The sequence below is a fragment of the Mixophyes fleayi genome, chromosome 4 (genome assembly GCF_038048845.1).
Source record: "Mixophyes fleayi isolate aMixFle1 chromosome 4, aMixFle1.hap1, whole genome shotgun sequence".
In the NCBI taxonomy this organism is placed as follows: Eukaryota; Metazoa; Chordata; class Amphibia; order Anura; family Limnodynastidae; genus Mixophyes; species Mixophyes fleayi.
Window position 1 is genome coordinate 274,191,553 of NC_134405.1, and position 22,358 is coordinate 274,213,910.

Below are 22,358 nucleotides of genomic sequence, written 5' to 3' on the forward strand. Positions count from 1 at the left end.
TTTGCAGACCAAACCGCAGTTTAGTAAACTCCCCCTCCCCCAAACTGTCTTTATCCATAGCAAGTCCTATTCCCTCAGAGAAAAAAAGTCTCACAGTACTGGGTAATGCTAGGTACACACTACAGAAAATTTCTCCCATTGCAATATCTTTAACGATTTTACCAAGGACTGAAAGTCCCGATCAGCATGTCGATTTATGTATACACACTTACATGATTTACCTTCAGATCTGTGCTCTTCAGCTGTCATAACTGTCTGTGAATATGGAGATCTGCCTACACACAGAATTTGCCAGAGATTTTTAGTGGTTATCTAATCAAATTAAATGATACAATATGCTTTGGTACGATAAAACATGAGCGTGGGAGCACAAAAATCCGATGAAAAGCCTGCAGTGTGTACCCAGTTTAAATCTTCTCCTCAATGTTATCAGTGATCACAGTCAGTATTACTCATAGTTGCCTACTCTCCCGGAATGTCTGGGACACTCCTGAATTTATGGGAGTCTTCCTGGACTCCTAGGCAAACCTCCCAGTTCTTGGCCAACCATTAGTTTAGTGTTGGGACGGGGGTTATGATGCGATTTGCACATCATCGTGGCCCCACCTCTGCTGTAATTGGCTAAAACTGAATTATTAAATTTAGGGATTGGGGCCAAAGACGTGATTCCCGTAGCCCCACCCCTCACATGCCCCTACCTCTCCCCTGATCTCCCGAACGCCAGCTTGCTCAAGTTGGTAAGTATGGTATTACTAACAGATCAAACATTAGAAAAAGCAAGGTAAAAAAGGCAGATACAAAACCCAAACAAATCAGGCCACAATTATAATCAGGAAACAAGAAAGACATAGGCCACGCCATGAACAAGTAAGGTCATCAATAGGTAATGATATAGAATTGTTTGAATATTCGGTCTGGAATACAAAATGCAGTCTATCAGCCATTATAACTATATGAACTATATGCTTCAGCTTTAATGAAACTACATTTTGCAAGAAATTAAGGGCTGTACTATCTCACACTAGTGAAAAGAGAATTAGTGGGCCTGATACATTAATGAAAGTAAGGCACAAAAAAATGAGTAATTTCAAACCTTGGCAAATTCATGTTTTGGAGGGGGGGAGTACATTTAAAATGTGATCTATAATGCATCATCATCATCAACATTTATTTATATAGCGCCAGCAAATTCCATAATTAGGGTAGAGCATGTCCTAGATCGACTTTACAATGCAGTGTACAAATAAGACAAACAAGTATTTGTGTGCTACATAAAGAAACAGACAGTATTTTCTCTTACGTGCAAAATAATAAACTAATTTGTACTCCTTGCATTGTAATGGTTTTGTCATTCTTAATTCTGAAATAAGCGCCACTGTCATTGTCATAAATTTTATATGTATCTATACATATAGATACATACACACATTATATATATATATATATATATATATATATATATATATATATATATATATATATAAGCCTAGTGGCGTGTATTAGTCTGTGTGTGTGTGGGGAAAAAAAAACCAAGCTGCAGCGCCACCCGCTGGGCGGAGTTATACACTGACCTACTAAATTCTTAGTGTGTGTGAGAAAAAAAACTCAGAAAGGGCTGAAATTTGGTATACCAAGATGTTTTTAATTTGTTAATTTAATTTGTTAATTGTTAAAAGTGTTTATAAAGATTTTAAAAATATATATATATATTTCTTGAAGGAGAAGTGACAGTTGGGAGTGGTTGGTGGTTGACAGTTGGGAGTGGTTGGTGGTTGCCGGGGGTGACAGTTGGGAGTGGGTGGTGGTTGCCTGGGGTGACAGTGGGGAGTGGTTGGTGGTTGCCGGGGGTGACAGAGCGAGAGGAGTGTGATACTCAGGACCGCTAAGAGAGATCCCTGTGTCTGGATAGACATCTGGATAGATGTGGCGATAAAGATGAAGGATGAGGTGATGGAGAAAAATGATGAGGTGGTGGCATGTGGACAAAACCACGTTAAAAAAGGGCGCTTGCATCAGGAAGTAACGCTCTTCCCCTGAGGAGGTCTGGGCAAGGCCCAAATGCATGACTAGAACCTTTTTAATACCTTATTTAGCTTGATTTGACTAGAATGCATGAGTATCATGCACGGGTTAACTTGTGTGTATATATATATATATATATATATATATATATATAATTTATATATTACACACACATATACATATATATATATATATATATATATATATATATATATTGTGACAGAGTCACTGGAAGGGGGCAAAATTACAGAGATATGTGTCCCAGGCTTCCAGCCTTGTGTACATTAAAACACCGGGGAGAATGTGTAGATATGTGTGCAACGTTTCCCACATGGTATTTCCCTGCACTTACAAAACATGGTGAGGGTCCCTGGTTTTATGTATGGAGAAAGAGAAGGGTGGGCTCCATACATAAGGCACAGCCAAGGTCTTCTGATCTGCTAGTCTCTAAACAGACTGATCAAGAGGTGCACCTGTTTGGTGCCTGAGAAAAGACAGCTAGAATATGCAATCAGAGTCTCAGACCTGGGGAGGAGGTGAGTTGCCTCCTGACACACTCTGCTGTGGTAAGCAACAATACATGTTTGATTTGTGTATTGGACACAAGGTCCTGCACAGGAGAGAGGCCTCCAGAAATGTATTAGTTAGTAGCCAGACGGCTAGGATTTTGTTTGTTATGTTTTGCTGGCAAGCAGGTGAATAAAACTGGCTGTGGCTTTCAACTGTAACCATTGGATTTGTGTAGTTTTACTGCTGCTGTTCGTTGCCCTCTTCCCCAGGAGAGGGTAACTATTCCCCTGATTATGTCACTATGTATGTATGTATGTATATATATATATATATATATATATATATATATAGTAGAGTAAAACATTTGTGCAGTAATGCACCTAGAGTGAAGACTTATGTATGATAAGCAATAGTTTAAATTTGGTTAAACTTACATGATCTGAAATCCTTCCTCTCAGCAAACAGACAGGGCGTGTCTGGTTGTGCAAACAGAGCCAGTGATGGGTGTTTTCTTTTAAAGAGAAGGTGGGTGTGTCACCTGTCCATCAAGCTAAGGCTGGGGGAGGAGCATCATGTATAAAAGCTTGTTTGTTTCATTTGTTCAAGGAGACCAATGCTGGGTGAGCTGGCTGGTCCTGAGAGAGTGCTGGACTATGTATAGCTAGTGATTAGGGTCTCCATGATTGCTGTACAAGTATACGGTGTCAAACATTTACCATTCTGACAATAAAGCACCGTAAAAAGGAAGTTGTTATTCGCGTGTGCTTCTGCAGTAGCGGGCTCTTGCCACAAGTGGTGTCAGGAGTGGGATGCTCCGGGAAGCAAGTTTCTGCTACCCAACCCGAGCAGACGTCAACATGGAGGAAGTACTGAAAACCCTCGTGAATGTGGCCGCTGCGCAACAACAGCAGCAAGCTCAGATTCTACGAGTTGCCGAGGCACAGGTGGGAAACACAAGGCTCTTAAGGGAAGAGTTAAGCCAGGTGAGGCATGACAGAAATGAACCACCTGGTCCTGTTCTCCTGAAAAAATGTCACCAGGTGATGACATAGAAGCATATCTGGTGTCCTTTTAGAGACTTGCAAAAAGGGCAAAATGGCCTCCTAAAGATTGGGCTGAGAGACTGGCGTCATATCTGACTGGTGAAGCTCAGCGAGCTTATATGGATCTAGATGAGGAACTGGCCTCTGATTATTTGTGCCTAAAGTCTGAGATATTGGCTCGCGTTGGAGTTTCCGGGCCAGGCCGAGCCCAGCGCTATCACCAATGGCGCTATAATAAAGAAAAACCGGTCAGAACGCAAGTGGCTGAGCTTTCTAAAATTTTAAAGAAATGGCTGCAGCCTGAGGAGAATTCGCTTTCTCGGATTATTGAAGTTCTGGCGATAGATCACTGCATCCGGGGGCTGAACCGCGATTTGCAAAGGTGGGTGCTGCAATCAGACCCACAAACTTATGAAGAGCTTGCCACCGTGGTAGAAAAGTTTTGCGCGCTACAGCAAATGACGAAAGAACCTGCATTTGTGCCAAAGCCGCTGCCACGCCAAAAGCCAGGTTTGACAATCCTTGCCACAGGGCCCAATGGCAAAATTGCTACGGACAGAGGGCCAGGTGCAAAGCTGTCTAATCTGAAGTATTTTGAATGTGGTGAGCCAGGCCACTTTAAGGCAGAGTGTCCTAAACTACAGGAACCCATGGACTGTTCCGTGGCACATATTGGGCCTGCGTTTCCAAACTGTTTTACCATGAGTCCCACATCAGGAAGTCCTTGTTTGTTCCGGGTGACTGTGCTAATCAACCAAAACCTTGTTCTGGCATTAGTTGACTCGGGGAGTGAACTCGCGTTGGTTTCCAGCTCTGCCTTACCCGAAATCATAACTTCTCGGTTGCCCAAAGTGAAGGTTCTTTGCGTACATGGCACGACAGAGGAGTATGAAAGAACAATACTACCAGTCACACTCAAAGACAAAACTGTTATGGTGGTAGCTGCCATAGCACCTAAACTCCCATATCCACTCATTTTGGGGCGAGACTTCCCACTGTTTAATGATGTCCTCGGTGAGCGGATCCGGCCGGACATGCCGGCAACTGATGCAACGGTCGGATGCCCGGTCTTAAAGGAACCGCCTATGAATCCACAGCATCTGTACATCGATTTTTGGGAACCGCAAACCGGAATGCCATCCTGGGAGTCATAGCAGGAGTTCCACAAAAGCATCCACCTGCTGGGAAACATGGACAGTCCAAACTAGCATTGGTCAGTGATGTCGCAGATGAGCCCACCTCGCCTGTCAGTGAGGATACGGACTGGTCCGCAATATCAATTTTGTTTCCTCTGCAGGACTTTGCTCGAGACCAACTTAATGATGCCACTTTGGAACATGCCTTTAAAAGTGTGACTGAGGTAAATGGGGTAGCGAAAGCCGCCCAGCCTGCAGAACGTATACCATATTTTATTGTTAAAAATAATTTTCTGTATAGAGTTGCTACTGTACAGGGGGATAAAGTAGAACAATTAATGGTTCCTCAGGTCCATGTAACCCTAGTGTTAAAAGCAGCACATACACGTCTGTGGGGGACACCTAGGGGAGGATAAAACACGGGAACGAGTTCTGCTTAGGTTTTACTGGCCCGGTGTACACACGGCAGTGAAAAAGTATTGCCGGTCCTGTCCGATTTGTCAGAGAACCTGTCCCAAACCTATGTACAGGGCACCTCTCATTCCAATACCAATAGTACAAGTTCCCTTTGAACAGATAGCTATGGACCTTGTGGGGCCAATGGAAAAATCCGCACGTGGGCACCAATATATACTAGTGGTGCTTGACTATGCAACCAGATATCCAGAGGCAATTCCCCTACGAAACATAAAGTCCAGCACCATAGCTAAGGAACTTGTATTGATGTTTACACAATTGGGAATACTCAAAGAAATCTCACAGATCAGGGTACTCTTTTCATGTCTAAACTGATGAAGGACATGTGCCAGTTGCTAGGGGTTACGGCGCTTCACACCTCTGTATACCATCCACAAACAGATGGCTTGTTGGAACGCTTTAACCGCACATTAAAGCACATGCTCAGGAAAGCAGTGGCTCAAGAGAAAAAAGATTGGGACACTCCTATTCCCTATTTGATGTTTGCCATCCGTGAGGTACCTCAAGCTTCAACAGGGTTTAGTCCCTTTCAGTTATTGTTTGGGAGACAGCCCAGGGGTATCTTGGATAGGTTAAAAGAAGGGTGGGAGCAGCAAGGTCCCAGGGAGCCAAATGAGGTACAATTTGTGTCACAAATGTATGATAGGCTAGGAAAAATAGGGCCCATTGTGCAGCAACATGTAAAAGAGGCTCAGGAACGACAGAGAAAAAGCTATGATAAAAGTGCTGTTGTTCGATCTTTCAAGCCTGGGGACAAGGTCCTAGTCCTGGTTCCCACCCAGGAAAGCAAAGTTTTTGCCCATTGGCAGGGTCCATATGAAGTTCTAGAGGCTGTCGATCCAGTCAATTACAGAGTCCGCCAATTAGGTAGGAGAAGGGAGGAGCAAATATATCATGTCAACCTCCTTAAACCCTGGCATGATGAGGAAACCTCTCCTCAGGTAGTGAGCACTGCCATTGAAAAGTCTGAAGTGCCCATAGAGCCAGCTTTGTCCATTCAGCAGAGACAACAGACTGAAGAAATGGTTCGTCGGAAACAGGGATGTCTTCTCTTCCATTCCTGGGCGCACTACATTGTCACTGCGCCAGTGTCACTCACTGGACTGTGAGTGCTACTTCTCGTGTGTTTAGGAACCGTGGCCCTCCACCATCCTGAGGGTCTGCGCATGTGCAGCCCTTTCAAACCTTCAGTACCTGTTGCTTTTAGTTAATTGGCTGATCAGGCAACACTCCCTATTTAAAGCACCTGTGGTCAATACCTCGTTGCCTGATCTTGGAGTCTCATTCCCCATAAGCCTCTGAAGGTGTTCCTGTGTTTCCTCGTGTATTCAGCTCCTGCTGATTCCTGTTGTTCGTTTGTGGTTTCCAAACCACTTCAACTCTCCTGTGTTCATCGTGACTGCACCAGCTGATTCCTATCCGCTGCCTCCGTGCTTCTACAGTCTCCTGCTCACTTCAACTCTCCCGTGTTCATCGTGACTACACCAGCTGATTCCTATCTGCTGCCTCCGTGCTTCTACAGACTCCTGCTCACTTCAACTCTTCCGTGTTCATCGTGACTGCACCAGCTGATTCCTATCCGCTGTCTCCGTACTTCTACAGTGTTCCTGCTCATTTCAACTCGCCTGTCTTCATCGGGTCAGCGCTCCGCTGCTTTCATCTCAGCTACTGGTTATCAGACCGCCTCAACTCTCCCGTGTTCTCCAGGTGTCCAGTTCCATATACTACTGCTTCCTGAGTATTGCCTAGTCCTTGCTGGTCTACCTACCGTGCGCTGCACCTACTGGGTTACCGCTTCCACCTTCCAGTGGTCTCTCCTCCTGCCGGCCTTCAGCCGTTCAGGTATACCTGCACGTCTCTCTGACAGCCTGCTCTCCTGAACCGCGGTATGCATACTTGTCATTGACTGTGCTTGTGTATTGCATATCTAGCTGGACTGAGTTTGTTCTCCCCGGAGTTCCCTATCCACTGAGACTATTGTTATCATTTGACTGTGTTTCCTATTTGCCTGGATAGTTATTGTGACTTTGTATATTTGTGCAGTGCTGCTCAATTATCATTATATTGTGCATATCATCGTGGGATCAAGTTCTGTGTGCCCGTGTATACTCTGCATTGCATTCATCTCCTCGTGCTCCTCCTCACATATATATTGCAGTGGTACAACTTGCTAGATGCAGACCACTGTCTCCTGTTTCCTGTGACACAGGTTTCAAGTATCCTCTCACATAGCAGTGGTACAACTTGCTAACGCAGACCACTGACTCCCCTGATACCTTCACCTGGATTCCATTCCTTCACCTAGACAGCGGTACAACTTGCTATACACAGACCGCTGACTCTCACCACCTCCTTGTTACTCCTGGACATTCCTCCTCACTATAGCAGTGGTACAACTTGCTATACGCAGACCACTGACTACCCTCACGTTTCCTTGTTCATCCAGCTCCTCGTGTATAGTTATCTACCTATTACCAGTGCTGCTAGTCATAGACTTTTTCCGAGCATTCTCTTACCATCTGCTGTCTCCTGTTCCGTGGTCACCCCGCTACCAGAGTACCATATTACCAACTATACTGCTCTGGTAAGTCCATCATCTGGTGATACCTGGGTAAAGACTCCTAGTGCCCGTGACAGCCAGAAGTCATTGTAAAGCAGAAGCCGTATCGTATTCCAGAAGCCAGATGGGTGGACGTGATAAAGGAGGTCGAGAAGATGCTTCAGTTAGATGTGATTGAAGAGTCCACTAGTGAATGGAATAGTCCCATTGTGCTTGTCCCGAAACCCAATGGGACAATTAGGTTCTGCAATGACTTTAGGCGCCTAAACAGTATGTCACAGTTTGATGCCTATCCGATGCCACGTGTGGATGAACTAGTGGAAAATCTTGCTGGTAGCAATTATTTAACAACCTTTGATCTAACAAAGGGTTATTGGCAAGTTCCCCTGACTTCCACGGCCAAGCCAAAGACTGCATTTTCCACCCCTGATGGTCTCTATCAATATAAAGTCCTACCCTTTGGGATGCATGGGGCACCTGCCACCTTCCAAAGGGCCATGAATAAATTGCTACGACCACATACAGTTTATGCAGCCGCTTACTTGGACGATATAGTGATTTATACCCCGGACTGGGGATCACATTTAGCCAAAGTTGAGGCGGTCTTAGCTTCATTAAGGTCAGCAGGGTTAACGGCTAACCAAGAGAAATGTGCCATAGCCATGAGAAAAGCCAAATATCTGGGGTACATTGTTGGTCGAGGGCATGTAAAACCCCAGCTAGACAAAGTGGAGGCAGTCAAAAATTGGGCAAGACCAGAAAAAAAGTCGCAGTTAAGAACCTTTTTAGGCTTAGTGGGTTACTACAGACGGTTTGTAAGCCACTTCACCACTAGAGCTGCTCCACTTACGGACATGTTAAAAAAAAGTTGTTCAGATAGATTAACCTGGTCTGATTCTGCAGAAACCGCCTGGTCTGATCTTCGGTTAGCTCTTTGTTCCTCCCTAGTTCTACAAGCACCGGATTTTACCTCCAAACTGATGCTTCTGGTGTTGGTTTAGGTGCAGTCTTGTCACAGAAGAAGAATGGAGTAGAAAATCCTGTCCTGTACCTAAGTTGTAAGTTGCTTCCAAGGGAATAAAAATATGCCACTATGGAGAAAGAATGTCTCGCCATAAAATGGGCTACAGAAGCTCTGCGCTATTATTCCTAGGCAGAGAGTTCACCTTAATAACAGACCATGCACCATTGAGATGGATGCAGAGCAACCGGGAGGTAAATGCAAGGTAACCCGCTGGTTCTTGGCACTACAACCTTTCAAGTTCTCAGTAGAACATAGACCTGGGATTCTGCACAAGAATGCATATGCATTGTCACGAAAATATGCGCTCCTCGCGAAGTCCGCGTCCCCCGACTTGGAGACACTAGGGGGAGGGATATGTAACAAAGGGAGGCATTTAGCTGGCAATATGCAGAGAAAGCAGGGAAGTAGAGTAAAACATTTGTGCATTAATGCACCTAGAGTGAAGACATATGTATGAAAAGCAATAGTTTAAATTTGGTTAAACTTACATGATCTTAAATCCTTCCTCTCAGCAAACAGACAGGGCATGTCTGGTCGTGCAAACAGAGGCAGTGATGGGTGTTTTCTTTTAAAGAGAAGGTGGGTGTGTCACATGTCCATCAAGCTAAGGCTGGGGGAGGAGCATCATGTATAAAAGCTTGTTTGTTTCATTTGTTCAAGTAGACCAATGCTGGGTGAGCTGGCTGGTCCTGAGAGAGAGCTGGACTATGTATAGCTAGTGTTTAGGATCTCCATGATTGCTGTACAAGTATACGGTGTCAAACATTTACCATCCTGACAATAAAGCACCGTAAAAAGGAAGTTGTTGTTCGCATGTGCTTCTGCAGTAGCGGGCTCTTGCCACACATATATATATATATATATATATATATATATATATATATATATATATATATATATATATATATATATATATATATATATATATATACACACACCTACATACAACCATGGCCAAAAGTTCTGAGACTGACACAAGTGAAATTGAATAGCGAAAATAAAGTGAAAAATATGTGCACTTTTAGTCCAAATAATTTTGATTATTTGTTGGAATATTTCTATATTACCTTCTTTTGCGAGATTCTTTAAAAATATACCAATAGTTCTCTACTTTAGTTATGACATGTCTCTTAATATAGAAATGATGATTCCAATGACTACTTAAGTTTCACTATTGGTGAAACTATTCTCATTAACTATGATAGGTTAAATTCTGTGTCAATCACTACACAGCTTATTCATACACGCCTATTGGTAGTTAGATTCATACATCAGGAAAGAGGCAAGTTCCCCGCAGAGTATTTAGAACCTGTCAGTTGCACCGTCCTGTTTGCCTTGAAAAAGATTAGTTAAACGAGCGTTGGCGTTGTCGCTGTTAGCACTCTCCATACCAGAATCTGGGCACCTTTGTCTTTTGCTCCTTAAATCCAAAGCTAGTGGAGCGTGGTTAGGTAGCTAGTGATGCACCTCTCATAGTCTTTATTGCTGATCACTGTCTTTAATCAGAGTGAATGGGAGATGTTTGGACAGTCAGCTATTTTATCCAAGCATGATCCTAAGATTAGGCTGCATCTGATAGGCAGCTAAGAGTTCCTCAATCCTCTCATTCAGGGAGATGAGTAACACTGACTGTAGAATAGAATAGGTTATACTACCACCACCTAACCATTATCTAGATTTGAGGGACGTTATTGCTAGATATTAAGGGAAATATTATTACCATCTAATTAATACCTCAGCTCAAATTGAAGCTCTAGAGGGCAGATATCTATCTGCCCTGTGCTATCTATACTGTTGTGCCTTACAGATTCTGAATTATATTTGTATATGTGGATATGAAACCCACTATAATATGGGGATCTTTATGCATTCCAACAAATAATCAAAATTATTTTGACTAAAAGTGCTAACAGCACATTTTATTTTCACTTTACACATTTGCACATATTTTTCGCTATTCAATTTTATTTATTTGATTAATAAAAGTTAAGTTTTAATTTGTTGTACCTTACAAGCTTCGTATTACTCAGGGAAGTTGTTGTGCATCTCATAAAACACAACCTTTTGCTTTCTTAGTATACAACTTCTGCTTTTGTAGTTACGAGATAGCACCCCCATATCTCTATTAGGAGGATTATTATTGAACTTAACATAGAGGGAAACTTCCAATTATCTGTGCGACGGAATCCTTTTTAGGCATTTCATATTTGCAGTGTTGACACTTCTTTTTTAACACCTCTGCAATTCGTCCTGGCACGCTGTCAATCAACTTCTGGGCCACATACTGACTTATGGCCGCCATTCTTGCCTAATCAATGTTTGGAGTTTGTCAGAATTTCTGGGGGCCTCAATTTGTGGTCAATCCTCAAAGGCAGGTGGACAAAAAAGTCCACCCGCCTCTTGAGGATTAACCACAAGTTCTCAATGGAATTAAGGTCTGGGGAGCTTCCTGGCCACGGACCCAAAATTTCGATGTTTTAATCCCCGAGCTACTTAGTTATCACTTTTGCCTTATGATAAGTTGCTTCATCATGCTGGAAAAGGCATTATTCCTCACCAAACTGTTCTTGGATGGTTGAGAGAAGTTGCTCTTGGAGGATATTTTGGTACCATTCTTTATTCATGGCTGATTTCTTAGGCAAAATTGTGAGTGAGCCCACTCCCTTGGCTGAGAAACAAATGCAAACATGAATGGTCTCAGGATGCTTTACTTTTGGAATGACACAGGACTGATGGTAGCGCTCACCTTTCCTTTTCTGAACAAACGTTTTTTTTCAGTAGCCCCAAACAATCTAAAAGGGGATTCGTCAGAGAAAATGACTTTACCCCAGTCCTCAGCAGTCCAATCCCTGTACCAATTGCAGAATATCAGTCTGTACCTGATGTTTTTTTCTGGAAAAAAGTGGCTTCTTTGCTGGCCTTCTTGACACCAGGCCTTCCTCCAAAACTCTTTGCCTCGATGTGCGTGCAGATGCACTCACACCTGCCTGCTCCCATTCCTGAGCATGCTCTGCACTGGTGGTGCGCCGATCCCGCAGCTAAATCAACTTTTGGAGCTGGTCCTGGCACTTGCCGGTCGTTCTTGGGTGCCCTGAAGTCTTCTTCACAACAATTGAGCCTCTCTCCTTTAAGTTCTTGATAATACGATAAATGGTTGATTTAGGTGCTATCAATAGCAGCAATATCCTTGCCTGTGAAGTCCTTTTTGTGCAAAGCATGATGACTGCACGTGTTTCCTTGCTTGTAGCCATGGTTAACAGAGGAAGAACAATGATTTCAAGCACCATTCTCATTTTAAAGCTTCTAGTTTTTCTAACTCAATCAACATGACAGAGTGATCTCCAGCCTTGTCCTTGTCAACACTCTCACCTGTGTTAACGAGAGACGAGAGAAACACTGACCTGATGTCAGCTGGTCTGAAATGCAGTGGAAGTGTTGTTTTTGGGATAAAGTTCATTGTCATGGCAAAGAGGGACTTTCAAATTAATTGCAACATCTGTTCAATCTTCATGACATTCTGCAGTATATGCAAAATGTCATCATAAAAACAGGCAGCAGCATTTGTGAAAAATAATATGTGTCATTCTCAAACCTTTTGCACATGACTGTACATTTTGAATAAAACATCTCTCACATGTGAGCAATATTACTATTTAATGCATTGTAAAATGTATGATAGATGACTATTTGATATCAATTTAATTTAAAATGTGTCTGTGGTAGGATTTTGTTAACACAAAATATATCACATGTGTGCCTTATCATTTAATTTACCTTTTTTCTTGGGTGTTCTTGTGAATGTTCCTTTTATAATTTTGCAATGCATGTTATCACCACCACACACCCCACATTTGTCTTCTTTTTTTGTTGAACCAATTACTTTGTCACATCCAACTTTCTGTAGGCAAAAGAGAAAATAATAACAAAGTCTACCTTTTCCATGTTTGACATTTTATAACAGCGTATATTACTTTCAAATATATACTGTTACATACACATGAACTGAGACTTCGCATCCTCAGCACTCATTCTGACACTCACATATTCAAGGTGATACACCAAATGATGCTCTCCTGTTCATCACAAGACACTAACCACAGAAGAGAACCTTTCATATAAAGTTGTGATTATTTACCAACATAAGGACATTACAGACAGCCTCTTTAACCCACCTTTTTGTAGGAAAAGGCTGACAACAGTGAATATCTTGATGTCAACTGTATACCATAATTAAACAATGTGCAAAAATAAGTAAGAGCAACATGCATGTATTATTATTCAACTCTGCTGCCACGGCTCACATGGGAAAAAACAGTTTGTTAGGGATAAGATAAATCGCCCCACATCTTGCATGTCAATGGATTAATGACCATTTCCTGTTCAGGGCTCCCCATACAGAAATCTTACACAAAACTTCTGCCTCATGGACCTCACTAGATCATACTTGGCAACTTTCTGTTGGTGGACTCCAGGACATCCTGGAAGGGGGGGGGGGGGGGGGGGGCGTGGGGGCATGGTAGGAGGGCAGAGTGTGGAAAATGGTGTAATTTTCAAAATGACGCGATTCACCGCACATCACGTCTTTTAAGCTAACTGCGAGCAGGATGCTGGAGATCTGCCAGCTCTCCGGGGAATCTAGGAGACCTACCCAGAATTCGGGAGTCTCACGAACATTCCAAAATAGTTGGCAAGTATGCAATAGATCAGGAGTGGGAATCTTCTCTCTCTCTCTATGTCTCATCCTTTTCCCCAGCCACATGGGTTAAATAATGGAGTATGACGACGCTAATGTCTCAAACAAAAGACAACAAACATAAAATAAAGTTTAAAAAAAAAAATCAAAAAGTGTTACAAAACCTTCTTGTACAGGATTGAAGTTGAATCTCCAAAATCTTATTTTATAACTCCTTTTCGTGGTGATACTTTGTAAATATCTCATAAAAAATGCTTCTTACACTAATGTGGCTATATCTGAATAAATCTTTGTTGTCATTCTCAATAATGAGAAATATATACAACAGTGTAATTTTGTTTAGACATGGAATCAGAAATGAGCTTCCAATTTTGCACTCACATGAACAAAGATGAATCAGCATGTAAATGGTCAAACCTTTCTTTGTACTTCTTTTGTACAAAACACAAGTAACGCTCTCCAACAGCTTGTGGGGAATGGCAAAAAGAAGAATCCTCTTGTGTAGTACATTTTAAATTAAAATTACATTTCAATATCTTGCACATAAGTAGCAAAATAAAATTTTCATTGGTTCACTTATAGATCTAGACAATTATTACAGTTACGTATGGGGTTATGTTATATTTTCATTTCTTTATAAGTGTCATAAAGTGAGATATATAGATGAGCAGTTTATGGGGATTAGAACTCTGTGGACTTAATTTTGTCCACCTGTCCATTTCGGTTATGCTTGTCAGCGCTTTATTATGCAGTGTTTTGTGAAGGGGATCATTATCTAATTGCAAGTTAGTTCTGTCAAGCAAAGAACAACAGTTAGAACTGCTATATACTCCAAATATTTGGGGATGTGTGCGTAGATGTTTGTCATATGGTGACTGAAAATTCAGGACTGTTCGTTCATTCATTCAGCATGGTTATGCTTGTCAGTGCTTTCTTGCTAATCCATTATTTAGACTTAATCTGGGCTTATTGTGTTGCAATTAGGAACAATAAGAGTTAATATGTTTCTTTGGTATATATATATCTTTTCTACAAGACCACTTATTTGCGGCCTTAGGGCCTGATTCATCAAGGCACGTATTTCACGATTTTGAGAGTATCATATGCAAAATCACTCTGCACATGCCCAGAACCAGCAGAAATGCACCTAATGCAGCAGGACATCCGATGTAGTAGGGCACTGCAGACCTGCCCCCAATTTCAAAAGCACATACATCTTGAGATCCATGCCTTGCTGAATTTGGGAGGATGCAAAACCTAAATATGTGCATATATTACTGAACGTGGGTTGTGCTCAGAATACATGCTTTGATGAATCAGGTCCTTAGTGTCTATTCACTGATTTTATTGAAGTGGTTGAAAATCTAAGTTAAAATAGTAAAATGATATCTGCTTGTTTTGCAATGACAATTGTTAGCTCTTTTATGCGCATGGTCTAGGGTATCAGTAAGACACTGCTATTTATGTATATTTGTTACATCTGAAGGACATGTGAAATTACTATGAAAGTGTATATTTTTTATATGTTTAAGATTACACCGATTTTCTCGTCACATTATTAGATCTCTTTGCTTTGCAGTGACTAGTACTTTTATAAGCAAGGTACATAGCATTATTAAATACTGCCATCTTTGTATTATAAGAAATTATTCTATTTTTGTTACAACTGGTTGATAAATGAAACTACTGTGACAAAAACACTAGAAGTTTGGTTTGGGCAGGTATGTTTGTCCTAGGTTTCAGACCTACATATTTTAAACTCACTAACCTGTAACCTCTCCGAATACATAGACCAAAAACTGCAACCTTTGGTGAACACACAAAGAAGCCATCTGAAGGACACAACACAGATCATAAAAATCCTCAATGAAATCAGATGGAATGAAGACTACACAGTCACAACTTGCGCTGTAACATCCCTGTACACAATCATCGACCACAAAAAAGGATGCAACCACAGCAAGCACTATCTGCAACAAAACCCCAAAATACCATACAAACCGAGTTCATCATAGAAACAATATTCTAGATCCTCCACTACAGCTACAGCTTTTGGTAAGAAGGAACCTAGTACAAACAGATGAAATTAACTAAATTTGCACCAAGCTACGGAAACCTCTTCATGGTGGAATGGGAGGACAAGAGTGTATGGAACAACAACCCCCACCACAGAAACCTCGTCACATTGCAGTTACATAGACGACATCTTCATCATATGGAAAGGAAGTCAGGAAAAAATCGTCACCTTCATGAATTACATCAACACTAACGACATGAACCTATAGTTCAACACCAGCACAAGATCAGGTAGAATTCCTAGACCTCAACATCTACATTGAAGACAACAGCATAAACACCAAGACATACATGAAACCAGTAGACTGCAACAACTACATCTCAGCAAACAGCAACCTGGCTAAAGAATATTCCAAGAGAAAAATTCAGAAGGATTAGACGAAACTGCTCTACAAAAAACACATTGAGAGAACAAGCAGGAGACCTCAAACGAAAACTCGAAGCAGCACCCCCACAACCAAACCACATCCCCGACGAAGTCCTGCCAGGACAAAATGCATTGGATACCTTCACAAGCACCTCCACAAGCTGAAACACCCGAACGAAGAACTAAAAGTTACAAACTGTAAACAAGAGCACAGTAGAATGCAAGCCGAATTCACACTGCAAAGAGCCACTCACCACCCAATAACAAGGAGCGTCCTCGCTTAACCACCAACTGGTCTTGTAAGAGCAAAAAGAGCATTACAATCACCAATAACACTACATATACCAACTCAAGAATATTAAGACCACAAAACACACACATATCGATATCACACTTACCCCACTGTAATCATAACCACATAGCTACATAACCAATAGCTGTAACACACTGTGTGAGCTATAATCAATTACAATTGCTAATATACCACACCCCTATAGCCACATAAATTTCCAAACACTACAAGCTACAGGTTATACCAACCAAAGGGGCTATAACACAAGAGCTATAAACACATAACAGGAGCTATAATCACTGCAACCAATCTAATCACTCACACTCACACTATCACATACACAAATATAGCAGTATACCACATTTAGAGCTATAGACACGCAAAAGAGCTACAACTGAAAAACCGCTAAAGGGCTATAAACCACGGGCTGCTAACTAGCAACCAAATAACCATATAAAACAATATACTGTCTGTATTCCTACACCTCTCTCTCCCCTACACCCCACCCCTCTTCTCTCCTCACAGGTACACCAAACAAGAAAAACCAAGAAGGACGACATCACAAGATTTACAACAGAACAGCAGGAACAACCAATAACACGCAAGACCTATTAACTACCTTCCAATCTCTCCTATCTTTTTCCACAAATATCAACCACTAAGGCTCCTCTAAGAAATACACGACCACACACAACATATAAAGTTGCCCATGGCAAAAACTCTATCACGTAAAGAAACCACTGGAATCTGAACTCCTGCAGCAACCGTAAAGGCAGCAACCACCACACCATCAACACAAGGCAAGCGCAGACATTCCGGGTGACCCCCTCATAAGGATCCTCAACCCCTCTAAATAATTCAGGATAAAGGAAACTTGATTATGTATTGTACCATCTGTACTACACTGTTTTATATTATATGCAAGATTGTGAACTAGAAGCTCATGGTCCTAGCATGCTATACAGCACTTTCAATGTTCTCACCTTATACAGAAATGAGAGAGACAAGGTAACTTGAGGAAACAAGCAGTGCAAAACTGACCAGTATTTGGAGAAGGCCCGCGATGCGATCCACAAATATCACGAGCAAGATTCCACTCCCATGGCTGAGAGAGATTCAGCAAGTACAAACCCAAGATCAGAATAGCTCAATAACATGCCTAACGATTTGGTGCCAGATACCACAGAACACGCTCAGAGGTCTTGTGGTGTCCATGCCTCGATGGGTCAGAGCTGTTTTTGGTGGCATGAGGGGGACCTAAACAATATTAGGCAGGTGGTTTTAATGTTGTGGTTATAATCATGTGTGTGTATAGAACACTGCAGAAAACGTACCTGTCAGCTCCAGCAGCAGCCGGCAGGTCCAGCAGTATTATATTCACCAGACCCACCGTTACAATACAATGAGAAATAAGGAAATAGTGTGGCTCTTTCAGTGTGCTGGAATCTGACTTGGATGTGCCTGCATAGGAACGACCTTACTGTAGATTGCCTACATAAGTCTGTCCATTATCCACTACGTTCACGTCCCTAAATCGTAGGTTGTAGTAAGTGTCATTATCATGATCAGAATAGCTCAATAACATACCTATGCTAAGTGTACAGCCGAGTGACTTAATTCACTTTCACTCTCTGTTAAAGGACACAATACTGCACCCCCCTCTCCATTATATTGTGCTTTTGCTTCCCCTCCATGGTAAAAATCCATTTGTTTGAGATAAGACAAAATCCCTCACAATTTGCCTATCAATAGATTGATGACAATTTCCTGCACAGGGCTTCTTATATAGAGATCTGACCTAACTGGTTTACGCAAAGCTTCTGCCTCATGGACTGTAGTATGTAATGAGAGTTGTAATAGGAATTGTAATGGAATCTGGAATACATATACACACAAACACACACATACATGATTTAGGTACATACAGGGGAAGGCTGGGGGCCAGGGTGGAGTGAGAGATATACATTTTATGAACTTCTTGAAGTAATGCATTTTGTATAATTACTGCTGAAAGAAGAATAATCTGCAGCTTGCAGATCATTCTCTATGACCTTTGCCTTACATTTCTTTTCTCTTCGTCAACATGTCTCTTCTCAAGAATGTGCACATCAAGCAGCCTCTGTACCAGGAACCCACGACCCCCACTTGAGGCCTACGTGACTGAGATAAGAACATCTGCTTTTCATCATGCCCACAAACTGCTGACATAGACAAGCTGCCTTCACAAACCTTGTATTCCTTATCTCCCTTTTTCTGTGTAACTATGTATAAATAAAGCTACTCTGACTTAGGGCTGGTCAGAACCAGATGGAGTTTCAGCCTAATATCTGAACTTGTCTGTCTCTCTATTGATCGATACCCACAAGGTATAGCAGCCGGAGTTCAGGAGAAAGGACCCGTTTAGGTCATCTCTGACAGTGGCATTTGCCCCCTGGGCCAGTCCCATAGTGGGCTACCTTATGGATCACTGGGCCACCTGCATTATTTCCTATAAAATGTTGCTGAGTTAAGTCTTGCCCAGCTAGGCTAAGCACCGAAGGCTCATTAATGAGTGTTGAGACCAGGGCTAGCCTGTCTGGTCCAATCACACAGAAGAGCTACTGAAACACAAATGGCTAAAAAAGTGAATGCTATGATAGAAAGAAGTCAGAACACACAGTAGAACTGCGTATGGGGTTGTGTAGCCGCATGTTGGTCATAGTGCCCATGCTGACCCCTGTCCCCAGCTAAAAACATTTTGTCACGGGCACTAGGAGTTCTGCCCAGGATTCACCAGGTGACTATGCTTACCAGAGGGGCGGAGTTTGCACAGCGGTCCTCTGGCAGCAGGGTGAATAGTGGAACGTACATAAAAGTAGATGGAGAGAGGATGCCAATGGAATTGATGGTAGTCAGTGACTTGCAGCTATACTGGTAGATGAGTCAGCGACTTGCAGCTATACTGGAAGGCAGGTTTCAACCACGGAGAGCCGGGTGGACGTGAGCAGGTGAAGGAAGGTAATGGGAGAGTCAGGAAGCTGAAGACACAAGCAGGACACAGGAGTCAGTAGCAGGTATAGGAACCACCGATGAGTAGAGCATATAATCAGCAGGAAGCTGAAGACACGAGCAGGACACAGGAGACACCTTCAGAGACTCACAGGGAATGAGACTCAAGATCAGGAAACGATGTAATGAGCACAGGTGTCTTAAATAGGGAGAGGTGCCTGATCCTCCAATTAGATTAAAAGCAAAGGTCATAAGAGTTCTTTGGGTGCTGCGAATGCGCAGTCCATCAAGATGGCGGACGGCCGCGGCTCAGGACAGGCGCCGGCAGGAAGGCTAGAGAACCATGCACCAGCGCAGAGGCACTCACGGTCCGGTGAGTGACACATTTTCAATGGGCATGTGAGCACCAGAACTGGACCATGGAGCAATGGGAGAAGGTGGCCTGGTCTGATGATACTGATGATGCACATTTTCATTTACATCATGAGGACGATCGGGTACGTGTGTATTGATTACCTGAGGAAGAGATGGCACCTGTTGGAAGAAGTCAAGTCAAAGAAGGCAGTGTGATGCTCTGGGCAATGTTCTGCTGTGAAAACCTTGGGGTCTAGCTTTCATGCAGATGTTACTTTGACACGCAGGGGGTATGACCAGTACGGCTGAGAGGGGCCTGCACAGACTAGGGGGCCTGGAGAGACCAGGGGGCCTGCAATGAAAATGAGTAGCATTGTCTCCAGTTCCTTTGCTTCAGGTAACACCAAGGGTACCTAGTTGGCGAGTACCCCCATTTGCTGTTTTGCTATAGGGGATGCTTGATTTATTGAAAATAGATTTTTCAAATATTTTTACCACTTTGGTTTGAAACCAGAGTGATTCTTCAAGACCATCCAATTATTAATATATAGAAGAATGTGTTGATTCTCATTTCCTCTTTGGTCTCTCCGCGTCACAGTTTTTCCATATCTTTATCTATATATGTGTCAGATGTGGACAGCGGAACTTCATATATCCTTTGCTATAGTGATATTATATTTCTTGATATAATCAGGCTTTTATTATGCAAAGTTTCATTGTTGGAATATGACAGAACTTCTCATTTCCAAGAACTTGGACTGTTCCTTCTGAAGCTGGAAAAAAAGACTAAATATAACTATGTCTCTTCTCTGGCACCTATAAAACATGTAATAATTTATTTGTACATGTATGTTCATTGAATTTGAAAATGGTTGATAACACTTGAAATATAATTGTCAATTGAGCATTTTTGAACTTCTTTAATAAAGTTGTTCTAAAAGAAAAAGGAAAATAGAGAGTGCTCTAAATGGCCAACTACTTTAAATTCAAACTTATTTGTTGGAATAATGAGATGTGTTTTTAGGCAGTCATAGGTTGGACTCATCCAGAAATACATGGGACCCTGCCAGATTAATTAGTACTGGGCCCCACAGTTTCTGATGGCAACCCTGTAGACACGTATCACCTAACTAAACCAGATGGTTCTGCGCATGCACAGACTGATTTTTTGTGGAGGATATGCTCAAAAAAGCCAGATACATTCCTTAATGACTCAGGCCCAGAGTGTGCAACTAGACACCAAGACCCCAGAGCTATCACAAAAGCTGCTGGGTACAGTGTGGCACAGAAAAGTTTTGTAGACTGATCCCTGCAAAGAATCAGCTACTTATCTGTCTGAATGAGATTGCAAGGAAAAGTGAGCCTATGTGCTGAGAGGGAGTCTCCTTGCTATTAGTGAATTTTGTGTGAGCAGAGAGGAACAGCTAACAAGATCAGGCATGCAGATATTACATGACCAAAGAACTACTGAGACCTTCATCTCCATCCAGAGAGAGAGTTAAGTGGTAATACACCAAACACTGTGACATATACCATCTGTACATATATCATAGACTGAGTAACCTATCAGCAATATAGAGGCATTCAAATAGTGCCTAATACAAGTTACACCTAAAGGTACACAAGTTAAGTAGCCTGGGTTACCAACGTTTCTACAAGTGCACCAACATTAAATAGTTATTAAAAACCAGTGCTTAGAGTGGAAATTTTGAAGTGGTGCTATGAAAATTTGAAGCAAATGGCCGGGGCAATGTTGGATTTTGGTAGCATGACATTTATTAGCCCTAGTACGCAAGACTGTCCCACCACATTCAAAACAGTCTCTTTCCTACCTGTCCTTGCAGTTTACACTACCTGCTGGTTTCTTAAGCTCAGCTACTGCTTTGCTGGTTTCTGGAATGTTGGGCCCTGTTTGGAAAATGCAGATACTATCCATCTCCTGGAAAGCAATGCAAATACTATACACCCTAACCAGCTCCAGCATTAAATCTACATAACATTCACATTTTACAAAGTGGGTCTATTTCTCCAAACTAACACATTATTACCATCCCTGTTACATCAATAATATATATAATTTATAATAAATAACCACCACATAATACAGCAATCAGCAATAGCCCTACATATCCCATAGATTGTAAGCTTGCGAGCAGGGCCTTCTCACCTCTTTGTCTGTTTTACCCAGTTTGTTTATTAGTTTATTATGTTTGTCCCCAATTGTAAAGCGCTACGGAATATGTTGGCGCTATATAAATAAATGATGATGATACCCTTATATTACAGTTATACACTCCCCCACAATCCAGTCACTTTACATTACAGAACGCCGCTCCCAGATTACAGAAATCGGGTATACCAGTCCCACACTGTAGCAATACCATCCCCACTCTTGCTGCAAACTTCGCCAATACCACCCCTCTCCCCACACTGCCCCAATACCACCCCTCTCTCCACACTGCCACAATAGTACTACTCTCCCACACTGCACCAATACCACCCCTCTTTCCACACTGCCCCAATACCAACCTGCTGTCCACTCTGTCCCTGTCTGCCCCTCCTCAGGTCACAATGCCCCCCTTGCATCACACTGTCCCTCCTGTTCCCCCTCTGCTCACAATGCCCCCCACATCACACTGTCCCTTCCTACCCCCCAGCGTTACTCTATTCCCTCCCCAGTATCACATTAGCCAACCCCCAGCATCACACCATTCTACCACCCTGCTGCCCACACTGACCCCCCTGCATCACAATGTCCCCCACCTGCATCACACTGTCACCTCCTACATCTCACCGCCTCCCCGCATCACACCGCC

General features: G+C 42.4%; 1 protein-coding gene across 2 annotated transcripts in view; it reads right to left on the minus strand.

Moving 5' to 3' along the window:
* LOC142152766 (A disintegrin and metalloproteinase with thrombospondin motifs 2-like) overlaps positions 1 to 22,358 on the minus strand; it is a 775,540-nt gene that overhangs the window by 270,732 nt on the left and 482,450 nt on the right. For both annotated transcript variants that reach the window (XM_075209748.1, XM_075209747.1), the window contains exon 14: positions 12,547 to 12,670. In XM_075209748.1, coding sequence (XP_075065849.1) covers positions 12,547 to 12,670 — 124 coding nt within the window. The remainder of the gene's footprint in view (positions 1 to 12,546; positions 12,671 to 22,358) is intronic.